The 19,059-nt window shown below is 30.8% G+C and overlaps 1 protein-coding gene across 1 annotated transcript in view; it reads left to right on the plus strand.

Moving 5' to 3' along the window:
* Positions 1–4,409: 4,409 nt before the first annotated feature.
* LOC145325878 (uncharacterized) overlaps positions 4,410–19,059 on the plus strand; it is a 112,343-nt gene continuing 97,693 nt past the window's right edge. Inside the window, exons 1-2 of the mRNA XM_080168855.1 lie at positions 4,410–4,492; positions 5,342–5,518. Coding sequence (XP_080024981.1) covers positions 5,461–5,518 — 58 coding nt within the window. The 5' untranslated portion in view covers positions 4,410–4,492; positions 5,342–5,460. The remainder of the gene's footprint in view (positions 4,493–5,341; positions 5,519–19,059) is intronic.

Consider the following 19,059-nt stretch of genomic DNA (forward strand, 5'->3'; position numbering starts at 1 on the left):
AGTTTTCTAGCCCCTAGGTGCCGTAGGCACGGGCTAAAAAAACTGGTTTTAATCTTATGATTGTACATTTTTATATTCATAGAAAGCTGGATTTAATACCATGCTAGACATAGTTTTTTCGTATGGATGAGAACCGGTTCCTATCCACCGGATTCGAATGAATACGAGAAAACAAATATAGAGAACTTCGAAGGAATATATTTATCTTTTTGAGTCCTACTAATGTTACCCTGTATGATTGATGTGTACAATTACACAGTTTAATTCTAGAGTAGCATAACTAATGTGCAATGTTTAATCTGTAAATCTGCATGTATTGTACAAGAAGCCAATTTTTTTTGCCAGCTTGCAAAATAATATTGCAAGAGCAAGACATTTTTTTTTGTCTGGCGTATTCAAAGTGTATTCGTCAAAGTTATTTTTTAGTTTTCTTAGATAAGCAAGGCTCCTGTACATTTAAATAGGGATCTTAAGGGATTTACAAAACTGACATTCATCCTCAATGATGATAAACAAAAGTTCTCCTTTAGTAGATTAAATTCAATGGGTGAAAAGTTTGGACACTAGCTAATCAAAATTCAATAAAAAAAACTTACAGTTTTTGAGCCAAAGAATAAAATAACGTATTTATTTGAAGTTTCATAACACTTTATTTAAGATCCAATGACAGTTTAGTAATTTCCTGTATCTAAAATGTTAGTTTTTCTTACCGTTCAAGAGATCTAAAGCATCAAACTACTACTTAGTCTTATATGCTTTGGTTAAAGCAAAAAATTCGGAGAAATTAAAAAAATGAAACATTAGAAAATGCATAAAGTGCAAATTATAAGAAAAGCCAGGACTGTACTTTTTGCTCAGTTTGTTTTGTCATGGTCTGTTCGTTTGTCATGAATTTGTGATGCCATTTTAACTAGCTTAGCGCTAACTCATAGAATAACCCATATATAAACAGCAGAGCATAAGGAGAGAGTGATTAGCTTTTGGAGATTGTTTTCTTTATATCATAATTAAGACACTGTAAAGTAGTAAGAGATGTCAAAATGTCCTTTGTCTGAAAGTCCTAGCAGTGAAGCTTTACAAATTGTCTCAAAAATTGTCCCACGCCCCAAGAAAATAGCCTAAAACCACCACAGGACCAGTAGGTATATTTCCTGAAGAGTAGAATCTAATCGATTCAGTGGTTACCGAGATCTTAAGGGACAGGCCGACGGACAGACATCATTCTACTTTGTATTATAGATAGTGGATTTGTTTCTATTTTTAAAAATGCAGTATTTAAATGTTAAATTTTAAACGAAATTGAGGTTCTGTATACAAAAATCCAATAAAATTTGCCATGTCATTTTCATTTTAATTTTCATCTGTAGAATAATATTTACAATTTAATAGTTGCAGGGATAAGGCACCTCAAGATTAAGAAACACTCTTCCCGGTCTTAATCGAAACCGATTAATGTGGATTAGAACCGGTTCTCATCCATACGAAAAAATTATGTCTAACATCGTTTTACATCCAGTTATCTACGAATATAATAATGTACAATCATAAGATTAAACATTTTATATCCGCGGTAAGCTGTTTTTTAGCTGTTTTTAGCTTTAGTTTTTAGGGGAGAAAAGTATTTTTATACAAGAGTAATACAAAAGTAGCCTAAAACCAACCTAATAATTTAGTAGACGATTTTTGATTTAACGTCCGTTTTAATCCCTGAAAAAAATCCTCCTACCATTTCCAATTCTCTTTAATCATGACAATAATAAAATTTTAAACTTTTTTTCATGTTTGAAAATATTAAAAGTATTAATTTGTATTTCCTAGTAAGCTTTTGAATTTTGATATTTTTTTGTGAAAAAGAAAATTTACAATTTAATGTTTTCCTTAAAGTGGCTTCAAATATAATAATTTCACTTTATAAATGTAGATCAATGCATTTTTGCAAGATCATTCAATTTTAAAGTAAAACCCCCAAGATTCTAGTGGCACAGCCAAAAGAGCCTTTAAACTAAGTTGAAAGTAAGATATATTAAATTGGCTTCATATTTCACGGAAATTTTATATTAAACTAACAATTACATTAAAAACAAATGAGAATTTATTATAGAGTATTATTTTATTTTCGTTTAAATGTCCCATTTTTTAAAAAAGACAAGATAATCTATGATGCAAAGGAGCTTTATGTCTGTCCGTCCGTCTGACCGTCTGAAGCATAAGATCTCGGTAATAACCAATAACCGATTAGATTCTACTTTTCAGGGAAATACATCTAATGGGCCTGTGGTGGTTTTAAGCTTTATTTCTTGGGGGATGGGACACCCCAACCCCACAAAAAAATCCACCCTATTTTTTTTAGGTTTTTTATATTTATCCATTCGTCTGTTTGTCCTTTTCTGTTCAACTGTCTTTCTAGTTTATTGGGCTAAGAAAAGTTCTGTAAAGGCATATATGAAATAATAAATCAAATATAAAAAGTTAAATTAAACCTAAAATAAAAAAAGCCTCAAATTTCATCCGTCTTTCCTTTAAAACCTTCTCACGAAGATTACAACGGAGTTTTTACAATTCCACACATTTTTGTTGTCAAATTTTAGAAGATTTATTTCTTCTCCATCCTTTGGATAAAGTAACTGGATGTCTGACTTTTAGTAAGAAATGATCTCGCTCTGCGCTGAACTGACTAGGTTCTCCCATACAAAGGCTCTCAGAGGTCCTTGGAATTTACGGGGGAGGGTACAACCAACCCCCGAAGAAAAATTGACAATAGATAAAAAAAACTTTTTGAAAACATGGAATGGGGGGGGGGGAGGGAGACTCCCCACCCTTCTACCTCAAGTGCACCTAGAGGCCTAGTATAAGATATCGGATAGGCAAATTTAAATTAAACTTTACTTTTAAGGAAAGCTTTAATAAAATTAAACTACAGCATCGAATAAATTGCTAATTTTCAAATTTTTTGTTGTTTTATAAACTTACTTGTTATAACTTGATAGACATAGTTCGTTAATATTTATCTTGCCTCTACACGAACGTTAGGACACAGATATTTATTCTGAAAAAAATAAACATTTTTTAAATGGACGTACGAACTTTATGGTAACGATTATAGAGTTACTGTGCTTTCTAATTCGTACCTAACTGCTAAAGGAATCATCATGCAAAGTTTGAAATCGATAGGACAATGTCTAAATTAAAGAAAAGAGCTACCCGTTATAGACGGACGAACCGACCATTATTATAGAAAAGCTTCGCTTTTAATAATACCACGCACCTGACATATATCTTTATTTTTATAGATTCGAACCCTAAATTTTTTTTGGGAAAGTCTAGCAATATCTCTGCAGACATTAAAGAAAACCGCAGCTAACATTTTTTATCTATCTAAAAAGCATTTCAATTAGATAATGATAACATAAAGCCACAAAAAGCATCATATACACCTTTATATTACTATGTATTATTTAGATAATTATAATGCAGTTAGGGGAAAGAGATATTCTTAAACAAGGATAACAACATCCATAAAAGCGAAGCTCTAAAATCAAAAGTCAGGACAAACAAACATTATTTCTTGGAGAATGTAATAACTTAAATAAGCAGAAGTCTAACAATTTGTTTTAAATTTGTTGCAAATTTGCAAATACAGAATACTGTTAAAGAATATATGTACTTCCATTTTTTTACTGAAGATTAAGGGAAATGCCTTGGCCTAACTAGAGTAAAACTGCTATTAATAGTTATTTAATAATATTAAAATTTAATGAAAAAATACATTAAATTAGTTTTAGTAGATATGTGGCGGATGACCAGGGCTCGGCAGCTGCACGACAGTCTTTAAAAGCTTTAGAATTGTGTTTGAAAAAAGGGGTTGTCACATTTGGGTCAGGTTTAGACTTCCAGCTGATATTTTACAAAGTCTTACAAGCGGCTGACTTGAAGCAGCAGAGCTGTGCTGATAAACATATATTAATTACTCTATTAAAATTAAATTTAAATTTCAGATAAAAAGAATGTAAAAAAAGACAAACAAAAACAAGTTATACAAAAATAAATAGTAAAACAAGAACAAAACAATACAAGAGTTCTCAGTGTTGCAGTTGAAAATTAGAAAGCAGGAAAGGAATCATCCGTTCAAATAAGTTAGATAATATTGTCACATTTTCTTTAGCTATTTCATATTTTTACATATTTGATAATATCTAAATTTTTAGATTTCTTTTATCAGCAGCAACTTATTGAAATTCTTTTTCTGTCCCCAAAGTACATTTGCTTCCAAGTTCTAAAAGAAGAATTTTACTCCCAAGATTTGGGTAAAAATTTTATAATCATATAAACTTTAAAAAGTTTAAGTTGTAGTTTTTTTTATATTTCCATTCTTATAACAAACTTTTTTTTTTAAACGGGCATGTGTCACTGGAAGATGAAACCTGTGTACAGGATCTGTATGACTGTTATTTCTCCCCCGCCACATCTGTATCACACAGACACACAAAAATGCATCAGGAAAATTGAGATTTTTATTCGGAAAATTTTATGAAAATAAAATCATGCAAATTTTCATTTTTTAAACTACCTAGTCAAGTTTAAGTAAAAACATTAAGATGTTCTGATGTTTATTTGTAGGCATTTTGTAGGTATGTTAGAATTGTCCTATCAATTTCAAACTTGGTATGATTATTTCTGTAGCAGTTAGGAACACTTTATAAAGCGTAGCAGCTCTATAATTCTTGCCAGAAAGTCAGTTTGTCCATTTTAATGTCAATGATGATTTTTTGTTTTTAGAAATAATATTTTATGTGATATAATTCCCCTTTAAAGGTTTCCTCTTCCATAAATTTTCTATCCTTATAATTAGCTTCAAATAAATAAATATTTATAAAGTTGCAAATTTTTGAACAAGGAAAAGAGCTGCCCTGTTAATTTATAGAACTGTGCACATTTTTACTTTTCAATATCATCATCATCAAAACAAAAGTTAGGAGAAGTGGATGGTGAGATTTGGTGCATTTTTAAAAAGTTGTAAGATTGTTGCACTAAATACATATATGTATGTTTGTATTAAGGGTACCATGGGATTTATCCATGAAAGAATATAGAAACCTGATATAAGAAGAAGGACAAAGTAATTCAAAATCAGCAATATGAAGTCATAAAATGAGGGATTATCCATCTCTTTTTTAGGGGTTTTCTTTCCCACTTCTCTTCTCATCACCATCATTTTTATGATGTCACATTGCTGATTTTTAAGTCACTTTGTCCCACTACAGATATAATAATTTAAAAATCACCAAATTCGTATAAATTTTAAAATGATGACAAACACAAAATAACAAAAACTCAATTTTAAATCAGGATGTGCATGTAATTTTTCTTGTGCTGACTTCAACAAAACAAAAACTGCAAAGCAAATCCTAGCGGATAGAAAATGTACTAAAATCTGCTTGAACAACCCCTGGTGGATAAAAAATGTACTATTCATCGACAGATGCAATGGAGGAGGCTAAATCAAACTCAGACAGCGAAGGTAGGGATTTATTATTCATTTTTTTTCACAGCTAAACTTTTAGAATTAGAAAATTCCTGAGCATAATGTAAAATATTAATCCTTAGATATAAAAAAAATATTATTTGAATAAACCACCAAATTCCATTAACTAAATTTCTCGTTTTGATGGACAGACGGACGTGCGGACATATATTTTTAAAATAAGATAGCTGGTCAACGAAAAATATAAAAATATTATTGCTAATCTTCATATTATCTATGTAAAAATAATCGGATATAGTCCCTTTCGTGGCAAGGGGGGTGATTGATTCATCGTATTTCTAAAATTGCTTTTAATAGGTTATTTTAGGTAAGGTTAGGTGATTGCCCAGCAGGGTTGGAGCCCCCCCCCCCGCAGGGGCTAGAAATAGGAGAAAATCTACTGTAAAAGTAAGAAGAATCGCCCCTTAAGGGGCGTTGCTACGAAAGGGACTATATCCAATAATCATACAAAGCGAATAATGCAAAGTATAAAAAAATCTCATCTTAATATATAATGATAACAATTTAAAAACAACAAAATAATTTACTTTAAAACCTTCGCAAAAAATTGAGGCAGTTTGGCAATTATTTATGTCAGTTTTTTGCAATATTATCTGACAAAGGGGCGTTCTATGCCCCCTTCCCAGATCATCTTGGAGTCATTGTGTTGACTCCTGATTATATCGACTATGTAAGATTTTATTTACCTTATATTGTTAGTAAAGTCAACTTAATCCTTATACTAAAGAAACATGATGTCTGTCTGTTTGTGTGTCTGTGTGTTTGTACAAAATGATCTTAACCGCTGAACTGATTGGGTTCTCCTTAACAGGGTAGTTTATCATAGATTCCGGAAGGTTTATAACTATTTTGGGGGAGGGTACCACCACCCTCCCAGGAGAAATCACAATAATTCGAATTTTTTTCTCTCGAATAGAGACGCCTACGTAACATTGCAAAGTATCGTAGCAATTTGATAGAGACTCTTTCGCAACATTGCAAGGTATCGTATTATTTTTTTAAAACACTTAATATTTAAAGTGCCACTAGAGGCCTCTAAGGGCGTAGCTGCTAGTGAATTTTAATAGTGATATATGTCGATATAATGATAAAACAAACGACAAACAGGCCTCTCTCATCTTGAATTTATTTATATTTCTCTTTCAACTATTTATGCTATAAATTTTCCGGCTTTTTCTTTTTATAAAAAGATTTATTTTGCTTGTTTTGGATGAGTGTTTAGGATTTTTGCAATCTTTTTTAACTGAAGAATAACAATAAACTATAGTACAGTATAGAAACTAAAAATATTATGAATATATAAATGAATATGATGAGAAGTAGTCAAATAAGCAGAGGGTAAAGAGAGAGATAAAAGACATTTAACTTAATTAGTCAGACCTACAGACGTGCTACTATATAAAAACCTTGTCTTAGTATTTTATTCATTTAAGCAATTTGTTTTTAAATGCGAAGCTTTTCTATAATTAGGGTCGGTCCGTCAGTCTGTCCGTCCGTAACGGATAGCTTTTTTCGTTAATTTTTAAATGCGAAGTTTTTCTATAATTAGGATCGGTCCGTCAGTCCGTCTGTAACGGAGAGCTTTTTTCGTTAATTTAGGCATGTTAGAATTGTCCTATTGATTTCAGACTTTGCATGATTATTCCTGTAGTAGTTAGGTACGATTTAAAAAGCGTAGCAACTCTATAATCGTTACCAGAATGTCTATTTAAACATGTTTTTTTAGTAGCGAAGCTACTCTATAATTCACTATGTCCGTCCGTCCGTCAGTCAGTCAGTCAGTCAGTCCGTCTGTAACGTTATGGGGGAAACGTGATTTTCTCGGCTCCTATTCAAGACAGACAGCTGAAATTTTTAGTGAAGATTTATATGACATATGCCCATCTAATCTATACATTGTTTTGTCCGTCTGTCTGTTAATTGGGGTGCTAGATCGATTCCTAGATTTTTACGTTTTTGTAATTTTCTCGATTCCTGTTCAAGATAAATGGCTGGAATTTTCAGGGATTGAATAAATTTAGATTTTACATATTTCGATTAAGTTTTATTTAGACGCCTTTATTGGTTGGGGTGCTAGATCGATTCCTAGATTTTTAAGTTTTCATGATTTTTTCAATCCCTATACAAGATAGACAGTTGAAATTTTCAGGGATTAAACAAGTTTACTTTATACATAATTCCACCTATTTTTATTAAGATACCTTTATTGGTTAGGGTGCTAGATCGATTCCTAGTTTTTCAAGTTTTTTTGATTTTCTCAACTCCTGTTCAAGATAAACGGTTGGATTTTTTAGTGATTAATTAAGTCAACATTCTTCATATTTTGACCAAGTTTTTTAAAGACTTACTTTTTTTGGGGTGCTAAATCGAATTTTAGATTTTAACGTTTTTTCTTATTAGCTTAATGCTTTAAAAAAACATTATACAATATACATTTTAAAAGGTTTCGTGATTTTTGTTATTGAAGTTTTTTATTACATACTCTATAGATCATTTCCAGTTGTCTATTTATAGTTTTTGAGCTTCGCTACTTATGGATGTTGTCATCCTTGTTTTTTTACTTTTTTAACAACAATTTTTTATGTGATGAAATCATCCGATTGATTTGATTTTTAAATTACTGATTGCTATTACAATAAGGTACAATATTTTGAGCGAAGCAACTCTATAATCAAGTCCGAAAATGTCAGTATGTCCTTTAAAAGAATTCTGTAATGTAATAAGTTTTGTCACAAATTTACGTATAATTTTGTCAAAACTTATATACTCAAATTTTGTATATTTAGTTCTGACACTCTACAAGAGTTAATGGTTGTCAGTCATACCGTTTCAGAGCTTCGCTTTTATGGATGTTGTCATCCTTGTTTTAACAACAAAAACCTCATAAAAACACAATTTATGTTCAAGAAGTTAAATAACAATTTATTGAACAAGCCACAAAAGCAACCTTTTTTTTGCGTAAAATTAATTCTATGTTAGGCATTTTTTGACCATGTTCAAATTTGCGAGGGTTTACTTGCTTCATAAAAAGTGGTGCATATATGAAACAGCAAAAGTGTAACTGATTATCATTAAACTTTTCAAATTGTTATGCATAATTCATACTAAAATAAAAATGTTAGATATGATTAACTCGTTCGTCATAAATTTTTTTGGCTTGATGTTTCAACATGGTCTTGCCGTTAATATTAGAGTAAAACACTAGAGGGGGAAGGGGTTAAATAACTGCATGTCCCCATCCCAAGGACCTTATGCCTGCCAACTCTCAATTGGGTCTTTGAAAATTAACCAAGAGTGTCGGGAATATTAACACAGCCAAGTATCAGAAAACAATTTGTCAGCAAACAAAAATGATCTTTGGAAAAGATGGGGGAGGTAGTTATTTGTATATACATCTATACTAAATATCTATTCCGTTGATGATTACCACTTTGCTATATTGGCTGTGTTGTGTAAACACTATTAAAAAGAGTTATGTTTTGGTGTTTTTTGCTATAAAATAATATCCTGCCTAGGGGTGAACTTCTCTGCGTCTTTATTGGGGAAAATGGAAAATACAGTTTTTATTTCAGATGCTAAAATTCTTTTTCACTATACTAAACCTTATAAATATTCTGAACTGGCCGATAAATTTATTTACATCCCCAATGATGATACACAAAATTAGCCCTTCTGTAGATCACAATCAGTGGTTGAATTGTTTGGACCCTCGACTAAAGAAACAAACCAACAAAATTCAATGAAAGTCCCCAAAGTTGTTAAGTCAACGATTAAGCAATAATAAAACTTTGGGAACTAGTGCAATAAAAAACCCAATGTCCCCTCCCTGTTTAGACCACTTAAAATTGTTGCCCAATATACCTTTCACTTTATTCTTTATCTATTTTTAGCATAACTGTTGATGCTACACAAAATATATTCTATAGCAAATTGAAGAAATACTACTTTAATCCAGGAAAGGAGGGGGCTGTTTAATGCACTAGTCCCCAATGTTTTATAGAACGGTTTCTTTAAACTTTGGAGACATTTAAGGAATTTTGAACTGTTGCTTCATTTAGTTAATTGTGTTTAAACGATTTACCACTAATTGTAATCTACAGAAAAGGGTTATTTTGTGTGTCATTATCTTGAATGTATAACACTTTATCGGCCATTGTCTTATTCCTTTAGATCCCTGACTTATCAGAGAAGGACAAGCAAGATTTAACAAATATCAAAGACAGAATTAGGGGCAGATTCAATTATCGTATATTTTCACATACCTAACGGGAAAAAAAATCTGCAACAAGTTTTCCATTAATTTTTTAGCTAAAAGATTTTGAGTAAGATTAATTCTTGACTCCTCGACTTTTATTTTTTCTTAAAAAGATCTAATAATTTTAGCATTTGAAAATCTTCTTTATTTAAACAGATTTTAGTAAATGCAATAAAGCCCTACAAAATCTAATCCTTTTGTATGTATGATTTAAACTTTGATAAATATAAAAATTTAAATAGTAGCGAAGTAACTATAAAACTAACTTTTTAAAAGCGAAGCTTTTCTATAATTAGGGTCGGTACGTCCGTCCATTCGTCCGTGACGGATAGCTTTTTTCTTAAATTTATTTATGTTAGAATTGTCCTATCTATTTCAAACTTTGCATGATGATTCCTGTAGTAATTTGGTAAGATTTAGAAAGAGGAGTAACTCTATAATCGTTACCAGAACTTTTGTACGTCCATTTTAAACATGATTTTTGGAATAATGATTCCTGGGACAACAACGTACAATGTTATAGGCGAAGCATCTCTATAACCAAGTTCTAAAATTGTTAGTATGCCCTTAAAAATCATTCTGTATCTAAGCAGTTTTTGACCAAATTTACTAACAATTTTGTTTCTACTTTTGTTCATTTATATTCTGATTTTTCAGTTCTGACACTCTACACAAGTGCTAATGTTCGTTAGTCCTACTGTATTAGTGTTTCGCTTTTATGGATGTTGTCATCCCTGTTTATTCAGAAATTAACATATTGTATATAATAAAGGCTAAAAAATGTATGATTTTCATTTGTAGGCCTATAGTTTTAAGCTGATTTAAAGCAGAAAAGATACTCCCCACCCACCAAAAAATATTCAAGTTTAAAAATTGAATTTTCTTCGCTACATGTTGATGTAGTCATCCTTGTAAACTTAAAATTCCAAAGCTTTTATTATATTTAAACAAAATTTTGATGTTAAAAATTGATAAACTTAAAATTTTCCAATACAATACTATTTGAGTAAAAAAGGTTTATATTGTTATAGGACAAAAATTAGATTCTTATCGACAAAACAAGGACGAAAGTATCTTAAATTGTATTTATTAATACTGGTACTATATCAAAATAAGACTCTATGTATTATATATTAAAAATGTGTATAAAGAGCGTTTAATTTTTTTACACTAATACTAATACACTAATATATAGTTTTAATGTGATTCAAATAACTACTTTTTTCCTAACAGAATTAGTCGATAAATAATATGCCTAAAAAAGCCTTCAGTTTTGACAGTGATGGACCCATAACTTTTACTTTATAGAGTTGCTACGCCTCATACAAATTGTTGCTAACAGAAATTTTAGAATTAATATTCTTTAGAAGTTTTTTTGACGTCAAAAAGGGAGAAAAATTGAACATAGTTTTATCAAATAAAAATCTAAAAATACCAGATCTAATAATAAAGATAGCAACAATTTCAAAAAAAGATAAAAAGCTGAAAACAAATAGACATGATAATATAGATTGTTGAGTAGTGTGACAAAGTGAGTTATAGCATACTATCGGTATTGTATTCGAAGAGGCAGAAAAAAATAGCTTAAAACCTTCCAAGACTTAAATCTGAAATTAATATATAATGACAGCATAAAGTTTGACAGGTTATCAAACACATAAAACACTTAGGAGATGTAAATGGTTCAGATTATTTAGAAGGTCGTTGAGACCATTAATTTTCTCCTAATTGAAACGTGTAACGTGTTTTTTGGCCAAATTTTTAGGCATGTAAAACCATTTTGTTTTCCAAATCATCGCCTTCAAAATCGTATGGTCAAAATGTTTTAAATAGGCTTTGGGGGGGGGGGGGGTCGTCTCCTGAGGTGGATTCTTAAAAAAAAGTTGCCCCACTAATCGCTTTGTGGGGTAAAATTGTTTTCGTGAAAAATCCTCCATAATCACATAAAAAATCTACAAAAACTAAATAAAATTTTATGTTGATAACCCTTCTATGATTTTGTTTAATTTTTTGTAGATTTTGAATGTGATTTTGGTGGATTTTTCACGAAAACAATTTTGCCCCACTAGACGATTAGTGGGGCATTTTTTTTAAGAATCCACCTCTGTTTAAGGGTCCTTTAAAAACACATTGATCAACTTTCATGTCGACTAAATGTAATCAACAATTCATACACGTTATCCAATTAATGAACACGTGGATATTATGACAGGAGAAAAATTGTCGTCAATTTTGGTTGCATTATCCTCTCGTATTTATTACATTTATTGGTCGGGCCGTTTATCCAGTAGGAGGGGGATCGTTGTTTTAGCCAACTACAGAGTTCACTTTATCATGAAACATGAAAATCTGGAGTAAGATCCAAGTAATAATTAATCCAGAATCCAATAAATATTTTGGCCAGTATTTCAGGGAACTGACCAACAGTGTTATGCCTTGCATTCGCTTTGTAGTTTAATGATAATGATATAAAAGTTAATTATAACCAGAGAGAATGCTACATGGACAATAAAAAAGTCGGAGTTTACACAAAACTTCCCGAAGCTAGTAAAAGTGGCTGAGTCAGATTAAGACGTAAAAAAAATTAACAAATGAGAGGCCACTAAAAATTTAACCATTGGTCAATTACAGTGTATACTGGCCTCTAATTGGTTAATTTGTTTTGACGTCATAATCTGAGTCAGCCACTTTTACTAGCTTCAACTTCCCAGTTAAACTTGAGGGCATGTTGTTGACATACAATTTTAATGGTTTTTACAATTGACATACTTTCATATCACAGTAATAGGATAGGATCTATATATGTTTGCTGTCAAAAGAAAGTTTTTAAAGTTCCGCTAGGCGGCGCAATTGTATGAAATATTGGACTTCTTTCAACTTTCAACTACTTAGAAACTACATGGTTTTAAAATAGCCAAATTATTAGGGACAATATTTGAACATCAAATATCAAGGAAGTATTATTTTATAGTTAGAGGGCCTGCAAATTAAATTATCTCTACATGCAAAAAGATATAAATTGTTTAATTTATCCAACTGAGATTTTTATATCAAAAAAATGCAATTTTTACGTTTATACAGAATAAAAATTTCCGCTTTTAAGTTGTGTTCTTAATTAATAATAATTTGAATTGCCTTTGAAGAAATAAATAAACTATTTAAATTTAATGTCATATCCGGAAATTGATATCGTATTAAAAATCTTCTAAAACTTTTTAAAAATCGACCAATCCTAAGCAACATATAAAAGAACAATAAATTTTTCATACATGCATTTTTAAACCTCTTTTCCTTATGCCATTTTCTTTATAAAGAATGTTTTTTTTTGTATTTTTTTACTTCATTTTTTAAATTATTAGAAAAGTACTTTTTTCATTAAAATATAGATCTTTTTATACTTGTAGGCCTTAACAATGATATCACTAACACATTATGTTATACTAGCGGCTACGCCCCTAGAGGCCTTTAGTGGCAATAACTGTTTTTTTTTAAAAATGATACGATACCCATCTATGTTGCTTTCAAGTCTCTACGATACCTTGCAATGTTGCGTTCAAGTCTATATAGGTAAAAAAAAATTGTTATTTCTCTTGGGAGGGTGGTGGTACCTTCCCCCAAAATAGTTATAAACCTTCCCGGAACCTATGAGAAGCTACCCTGTAATGTAAAGGAGAATAATATCGGTTCAGCGGTTAGCGAGATTCTTTGGTACAAACATACAAACACAATTACACCCTGTTACTTTAGTATAAGGATTTTTCTATCTAAATATCTAAATCAAGTTTTATTGTATCATGTAATGATGTAAGGATGACAACATACACAAAAGCGAAGCACTGAAACGGTAGGACAAAGGGACATTAACACTTATATAGTGTCAGAACTGAATAATCAGAATATAAATGTAGTAGAGTCGAAGCAAAATTGTAAGTAAATTTGTTGAAAAACTGCTTGTTACAGGATAATATTTATGGACTTACTTACATTTTTAGGACTCGATTATAGAGTCGCCTCTCTTATAACATTATACTTTGTTGTCTCAGGAATTAACATACCAAAAATCAGATCAATCGGATGATTAGATCACATAAAAATTTGTTGTTAAAAGAGTAAAAAAATCAACATGTTTAAAATGGACGTACGGACATTCTTTTAATGATTATAGAGTTGCTACGCTTTCTAAATCGTACCTAATTACTAAAGGAATCACCATGCAAAATTTGAAATCGGTAGGACAATTCTAACATGCCTAAATAAACGAAAAAAGCTATCCGTTACGGACGGACGGACCGACCCTAATTATAGAAAAGCTTCGCTTTTAAAAATATAGTTTGTAAAATGATTGATTTACATGGCTATTTCATGTCAGTAGATTTGCAGAAATGTTACATGTATGTTGTTAATACAGGGTCTTGCAAAATAAATAATAGATTTTGTTTAATAAAAAACAATTTTTTTTGTGATTTTTTTGGTAGAAAGCCTTCTCTATAATCATTCTTATCTGTTTGTCTTTCACGCCTTTTTGTTTTATGTTTTATCGTAATTGGGGGTAAACAAAATTACTATTACTTACCCAGCAGAACGGATCGCACCTATTTTGGCACCTACCCAGCAGGAAAACATTTTCTCGATTAAATAAAGAATTCGCAAAATTCGTAAAAAATAGTCTAATGTGTTCTCAAGAAAATTTTTTTTTGGGGGGGGGTAAATTTTCATTTTTGGGGGGGTTGGGGGGTGTCCCACCCCCCAAGAAAATAGCTTAAAACCACCACAGGACTGATAGGTATATACCCTGAAGAGTAGAATCCAATCGGTTCAGTGGTTACCGAGATCTTAAGCTTCAGACAACATTCTACTTTGTATTATAGACAAAAAGACCCTGTATATGCATTTTGTTGTATGTTAGTAGGAAATGATGTATTTTACCTGTAAAACTTAAGTTGTAAAAGAATAAATCATATGAAGTAAACTTTATGCTTTTCAGGGAAAGGCATTTTGATTATAAAATAAAAAAAATATTTTTGACTGCACTTTTAATACCTAATATAATATACGTCGGTCTGTACGAAAAGATTTTTTAAATAATTAACTTTATTTTAAAAGGAAAGATTTTTAGTATTAAAAGCTTAAAATGTAATTTGCTATTTAACCAATCGGTATTAATTAAAATGTCAATTGCTTGTTGTCTGTTTCTTCAATTATTTTTTTGAATTATTATGTGTTTTTCTGTGAGACTATATGCATATACTTTGCTTTGCTTATTCACTGTTTCGGTCCACCAGTTTTTGTGTCGTTGTATAATTGTTATTTTTGCAGTAGCGAAGCTAATCTTTTCGTTGGTACGTTTGTCGGTAATGATTGTCATTCTTTAGGCAACTAATCTATGACTAAGTAATTCCAATCGAAATAGAACATGAATTTGTACTTTTTACAAGAGGGATAGAAAACTATTTTTATTTTGAGGACACTATCGTGAAACTTACTTAACCTACACTAAACGAAGTATCATAAAGATGTATTTTAAAAAGTTGAGGTGAAGTGGCTTTTATAGGTTATCCATGGAGCAGCTTTATATTTAACTAGCGGCTACGCCCCCTAGAAGCCTCTAGGGGCACTTAAGGTAGGAGGGGGAAAGTCGACCTCATCTAATTTTAAATTTGTATTTCAAAAGAGAAAAAATTTTTTTTTTGAGTAAATAGTTTAAAACCTTCCCAGGACCTATAAGAAGCTTCACTGTAAAGGAGAACAATATCGGTTCAGCGGTTAGCGAGATCCTTCGGAACAGACATAAAACGCTTACTACGTTATATAAAAGGATAGAATTTTAATGAACCCTTTATCATTAAACACTTCAATTACAGCTTTTATTTTGGTCATAAAATTGATTGTTCAAATTTTATGTTTCAAGTCTTAATTATACAGCATACCGTGTATTTTGAAAGTGAGAAAAGGATCATTTATAATTAGAGGTTGGCAGCATCCAAAAGTAGCGAAGCATACCAAAATAACTACATTAACATATTTTACATAGACGCTTTATATAATATCGGTCCTTTTTAGTTTTGGTTAAAACTTCAATATACCCATTACATATTTCGCTTTAAATTAAATGTTTTTGTTTATTTGAAATTTTTGAAGCTTCCTTTAAAAGTTTTTTAAAAATTTTCATTTTTTGCTCTACATACACTTTGTCTTACATACACAGTAAATTTCAAAGTAGTTTCGCTTCTAAATGTTTTTTTAATCTTTGGGCTGTATCATAAACTTTCGGGAGTTTAAAAGAAAGAAAAAAGCATTTTAATTGTGGCGGTAGGACCATTAAATCATTTATTTTCCAAAGAGAAAGTTATGCTTTGTGTGTGTGTTTGTGTGTGTGTGTATGTGTGTGTGTGAGTGTGTGTGTGTGTGTGTGTGTGTGAGTGAGTGTGTTTTGATGTTTTCTAGGGTGTCGACAATATTAATTTTACCATAGCGCATTTTAGACTATATCTGAACCTTTTTTCTCTCGTATCTTTTCGGTTTTAAATGACATAATATTATATAGTTATAGAATATTTTTTTAAAGTACAAAAAAAACTTTTTTAAAGATTTTAGTTAACAAATTTTTTTTTAAAAAGATTTTTATTGTTTTGGAAAATTTGGTTAGTTTTTAGGGCCCCCCCAAAAATTGAAAAGATTTTGATAGTTTGTGTGAAAAAAAGGTTTCTACTGTCTTAAAAACATTTAAGCCAGGGATTAAGAAATATTTTTTCATTCAAATCCGGTGGATAGGAACCGGTTCTCATCCATACGAAAAAACGATGTCTAGCATCGTATTATATCCAGCTTTCTACGAATATAAAAATGTATAATCATAAGAGTAAAACAAGTTTTTTAAGCTAAAAAAATTGTTTTAATCTTATTATTGTACATTCTATATCCGCGGAAAGCTGTTTATAATACAATGCGAGAAATAACTATTAAAATATGAAAATTATAAAGAAATGAAGTGTTGAGGGATGTAAATCGTGAATAAATTTTTCGTTTTCATTTGAAACCGGTGGATTAGAACCAAATATCATACATACGAAAAAACTATGTCTAGCATCGTATTATATCCAGCTGTATAATACGATGCGAGAAATAACTATGTTATTATTTTAACATGTCTTTTTCCATGATTAAACAAAAAATGGGGTCATCACTGGTATACAGGAATAGGATAATGGAAGAAAATTCAATATTTTCTTTAAATTTTATATATTAAAAATATGTATAAAAAAATTGGATAATAAAAGGAGCTGTAGATTAATTCAACCGTCATTATTATCTCCCCTATTGTGTGATACTCATAGAGAGAGTGGAAGAAAGAAAAAAAAAAGTGAGAGAGAGAGAGAGAGAGAGAGAGAGAGAGAGAGAGAGAGAGAGAGAGAGAGAGAGAGAGAGAGAGAGAGAGAGAGAGAGAGAGAGAGAGAGAGAGAGAGAGAGAGAGAGAGAGAGAGAGAGAGAGAGAGAGAAAGAAAGGAGGAGAGAGAAAAAGAGAAAATCAGTGAGTTAGTGGTTTTATGTATACTTTACACGGCCGTAAATAGGAGAAATCACTTATATTGCGATTGGACCTCTTATTACACCCTCCCCCCCCCCCCTTTTTTTGTTGTTTTATCAATATTCTAGCAGCTCCACCCCCTAGAAGCCTTCAGTAGGTAGCGAGATCCTTAACTACAGACAAAAAAGCTTACTACTTTGAGTAATAGGAAATCTCTATGCCTATTTAATGTTACGTCAATAATGTGACTTCTTTCATTTTATATTTGATGTCATTTGAAAAAAAGTAATGTCAATGTAATATCAGCCTTGACTACATACTTTTATTTATTTCCAAATATTTTATTTGTTTTTTGTAACATCAATCGGACAACCAACCCTTTGATTGCACGACCTTTGTCTGAGAAGTACTAACTGTGCTTGGAGTTGAGTTGCGCCTGTTTAAGGGCCAAGGCATTCCCCATACTCTTACTATCTATGTCGCGCACCTGACATAGCAGCAGTAGGAACAATTTTTAACGTCTTTAGTTATGACGTGGTGTCGGCTCGAGATTCGAACCTAGCATCTCCCCGACGACGAGCGGATGCGCTACTTGTTGAGCCATCTTAAACTAACAAATCCAATGAATTGAATGGGGGAAAGAGGTCCATATGCAATATAAAGGATATTGCTCCATAAATAGACCAAAACTTATCAAATTTAATCTTATTTCACAGTCGAATATGGACATTTTTATTTTGGGAGAAAAGTACGAAATAAAATCAATTTTGAAATTTAAAAAAATATTTATTATGTAAAGTCGTAAGGTTTTTTCATGTGTGTCTTGGGATAGTTTTAGACAATTCAAAGCAACTAGAATTGATAGTTTAATAATAATAAGAAATATTGTTTCTACAAAAATATATAGTTACGGGTTAAAAATAATTTTTTTATATCTAATTTAATAATAATTAGCATAGTAAGAAAAGGTCTACAGAGCATTTTAGAAATTTCGTCGTTTTCGAAAGTTTTTTTTAAGGATCATTTGATTTTTTCATTTAGTATAATAGGTGTTTTTAATTGTGTTAAGAGTGTTTATATAATTTTACTAATTTTTAAAATTTTAGTAATTGGGTATTTTAGCAATTTTTGTAAGCTAACGAATAAATACAAATTTGTACTTATAGTATTAGTAACTTTAATTACATTTAATTTGTCTTTAAGTTCTAACCGTTCATTGTAATGAAATGTCATGCTAAAGAGATTTTAAAAAATTGCGCGGTTTTCACTGAACAGACAATGTGTGTTAAAAGTTTATACACAAATAGATGAAAAGATTCGTGACAAAGTTCTTAAAGTAAAATTTTTCTAAATCACTAGTTCACGAGATAGATTGCCTGGATTTTTAAAAGCGAGTCGGTCCGTACGTCAGTCCGTCACAGATGGATAGCTTAGTTCATTAATTTAGGCATGTTAGAATTGTCCTATCGATTCCAAACTTTGCATGGTGATTCTTTAGTAGTAAGGTACAATTTAGAAAGCGAAGCAAATCTATAATCATTACAAGAATGTCCATACGTCCATTTTAAACATGTTTTTTTTTTTACTTTTTTAACAAAAAATCTTTATGTGATCTAATCACCCGATTGATCTGATTTTTGATTTTGATTTCTGGGACAACAAAGTATAATGTTATAAGCGAAGCAACTCTATAATCAAGTCTTAAAAAATGAAAGTATGTCCATAAACATTATCCTG

The sequence above is a fragment of the Acartia tonsa genome, chromosome 8, assembly GCF_053477335.1.
Source record: "Acartia tonsa isolate MP-2025a chromosome 8, ASM5347733v1, whole genome shotgun sequence".
Classification (NCBI taxonomy): domain Eukaryota; kingdom Metazoa; phylum Arthropoda; class Copepoda; order Calanoida; family Acartiidae; genus Acartia; species Acartia tonsa.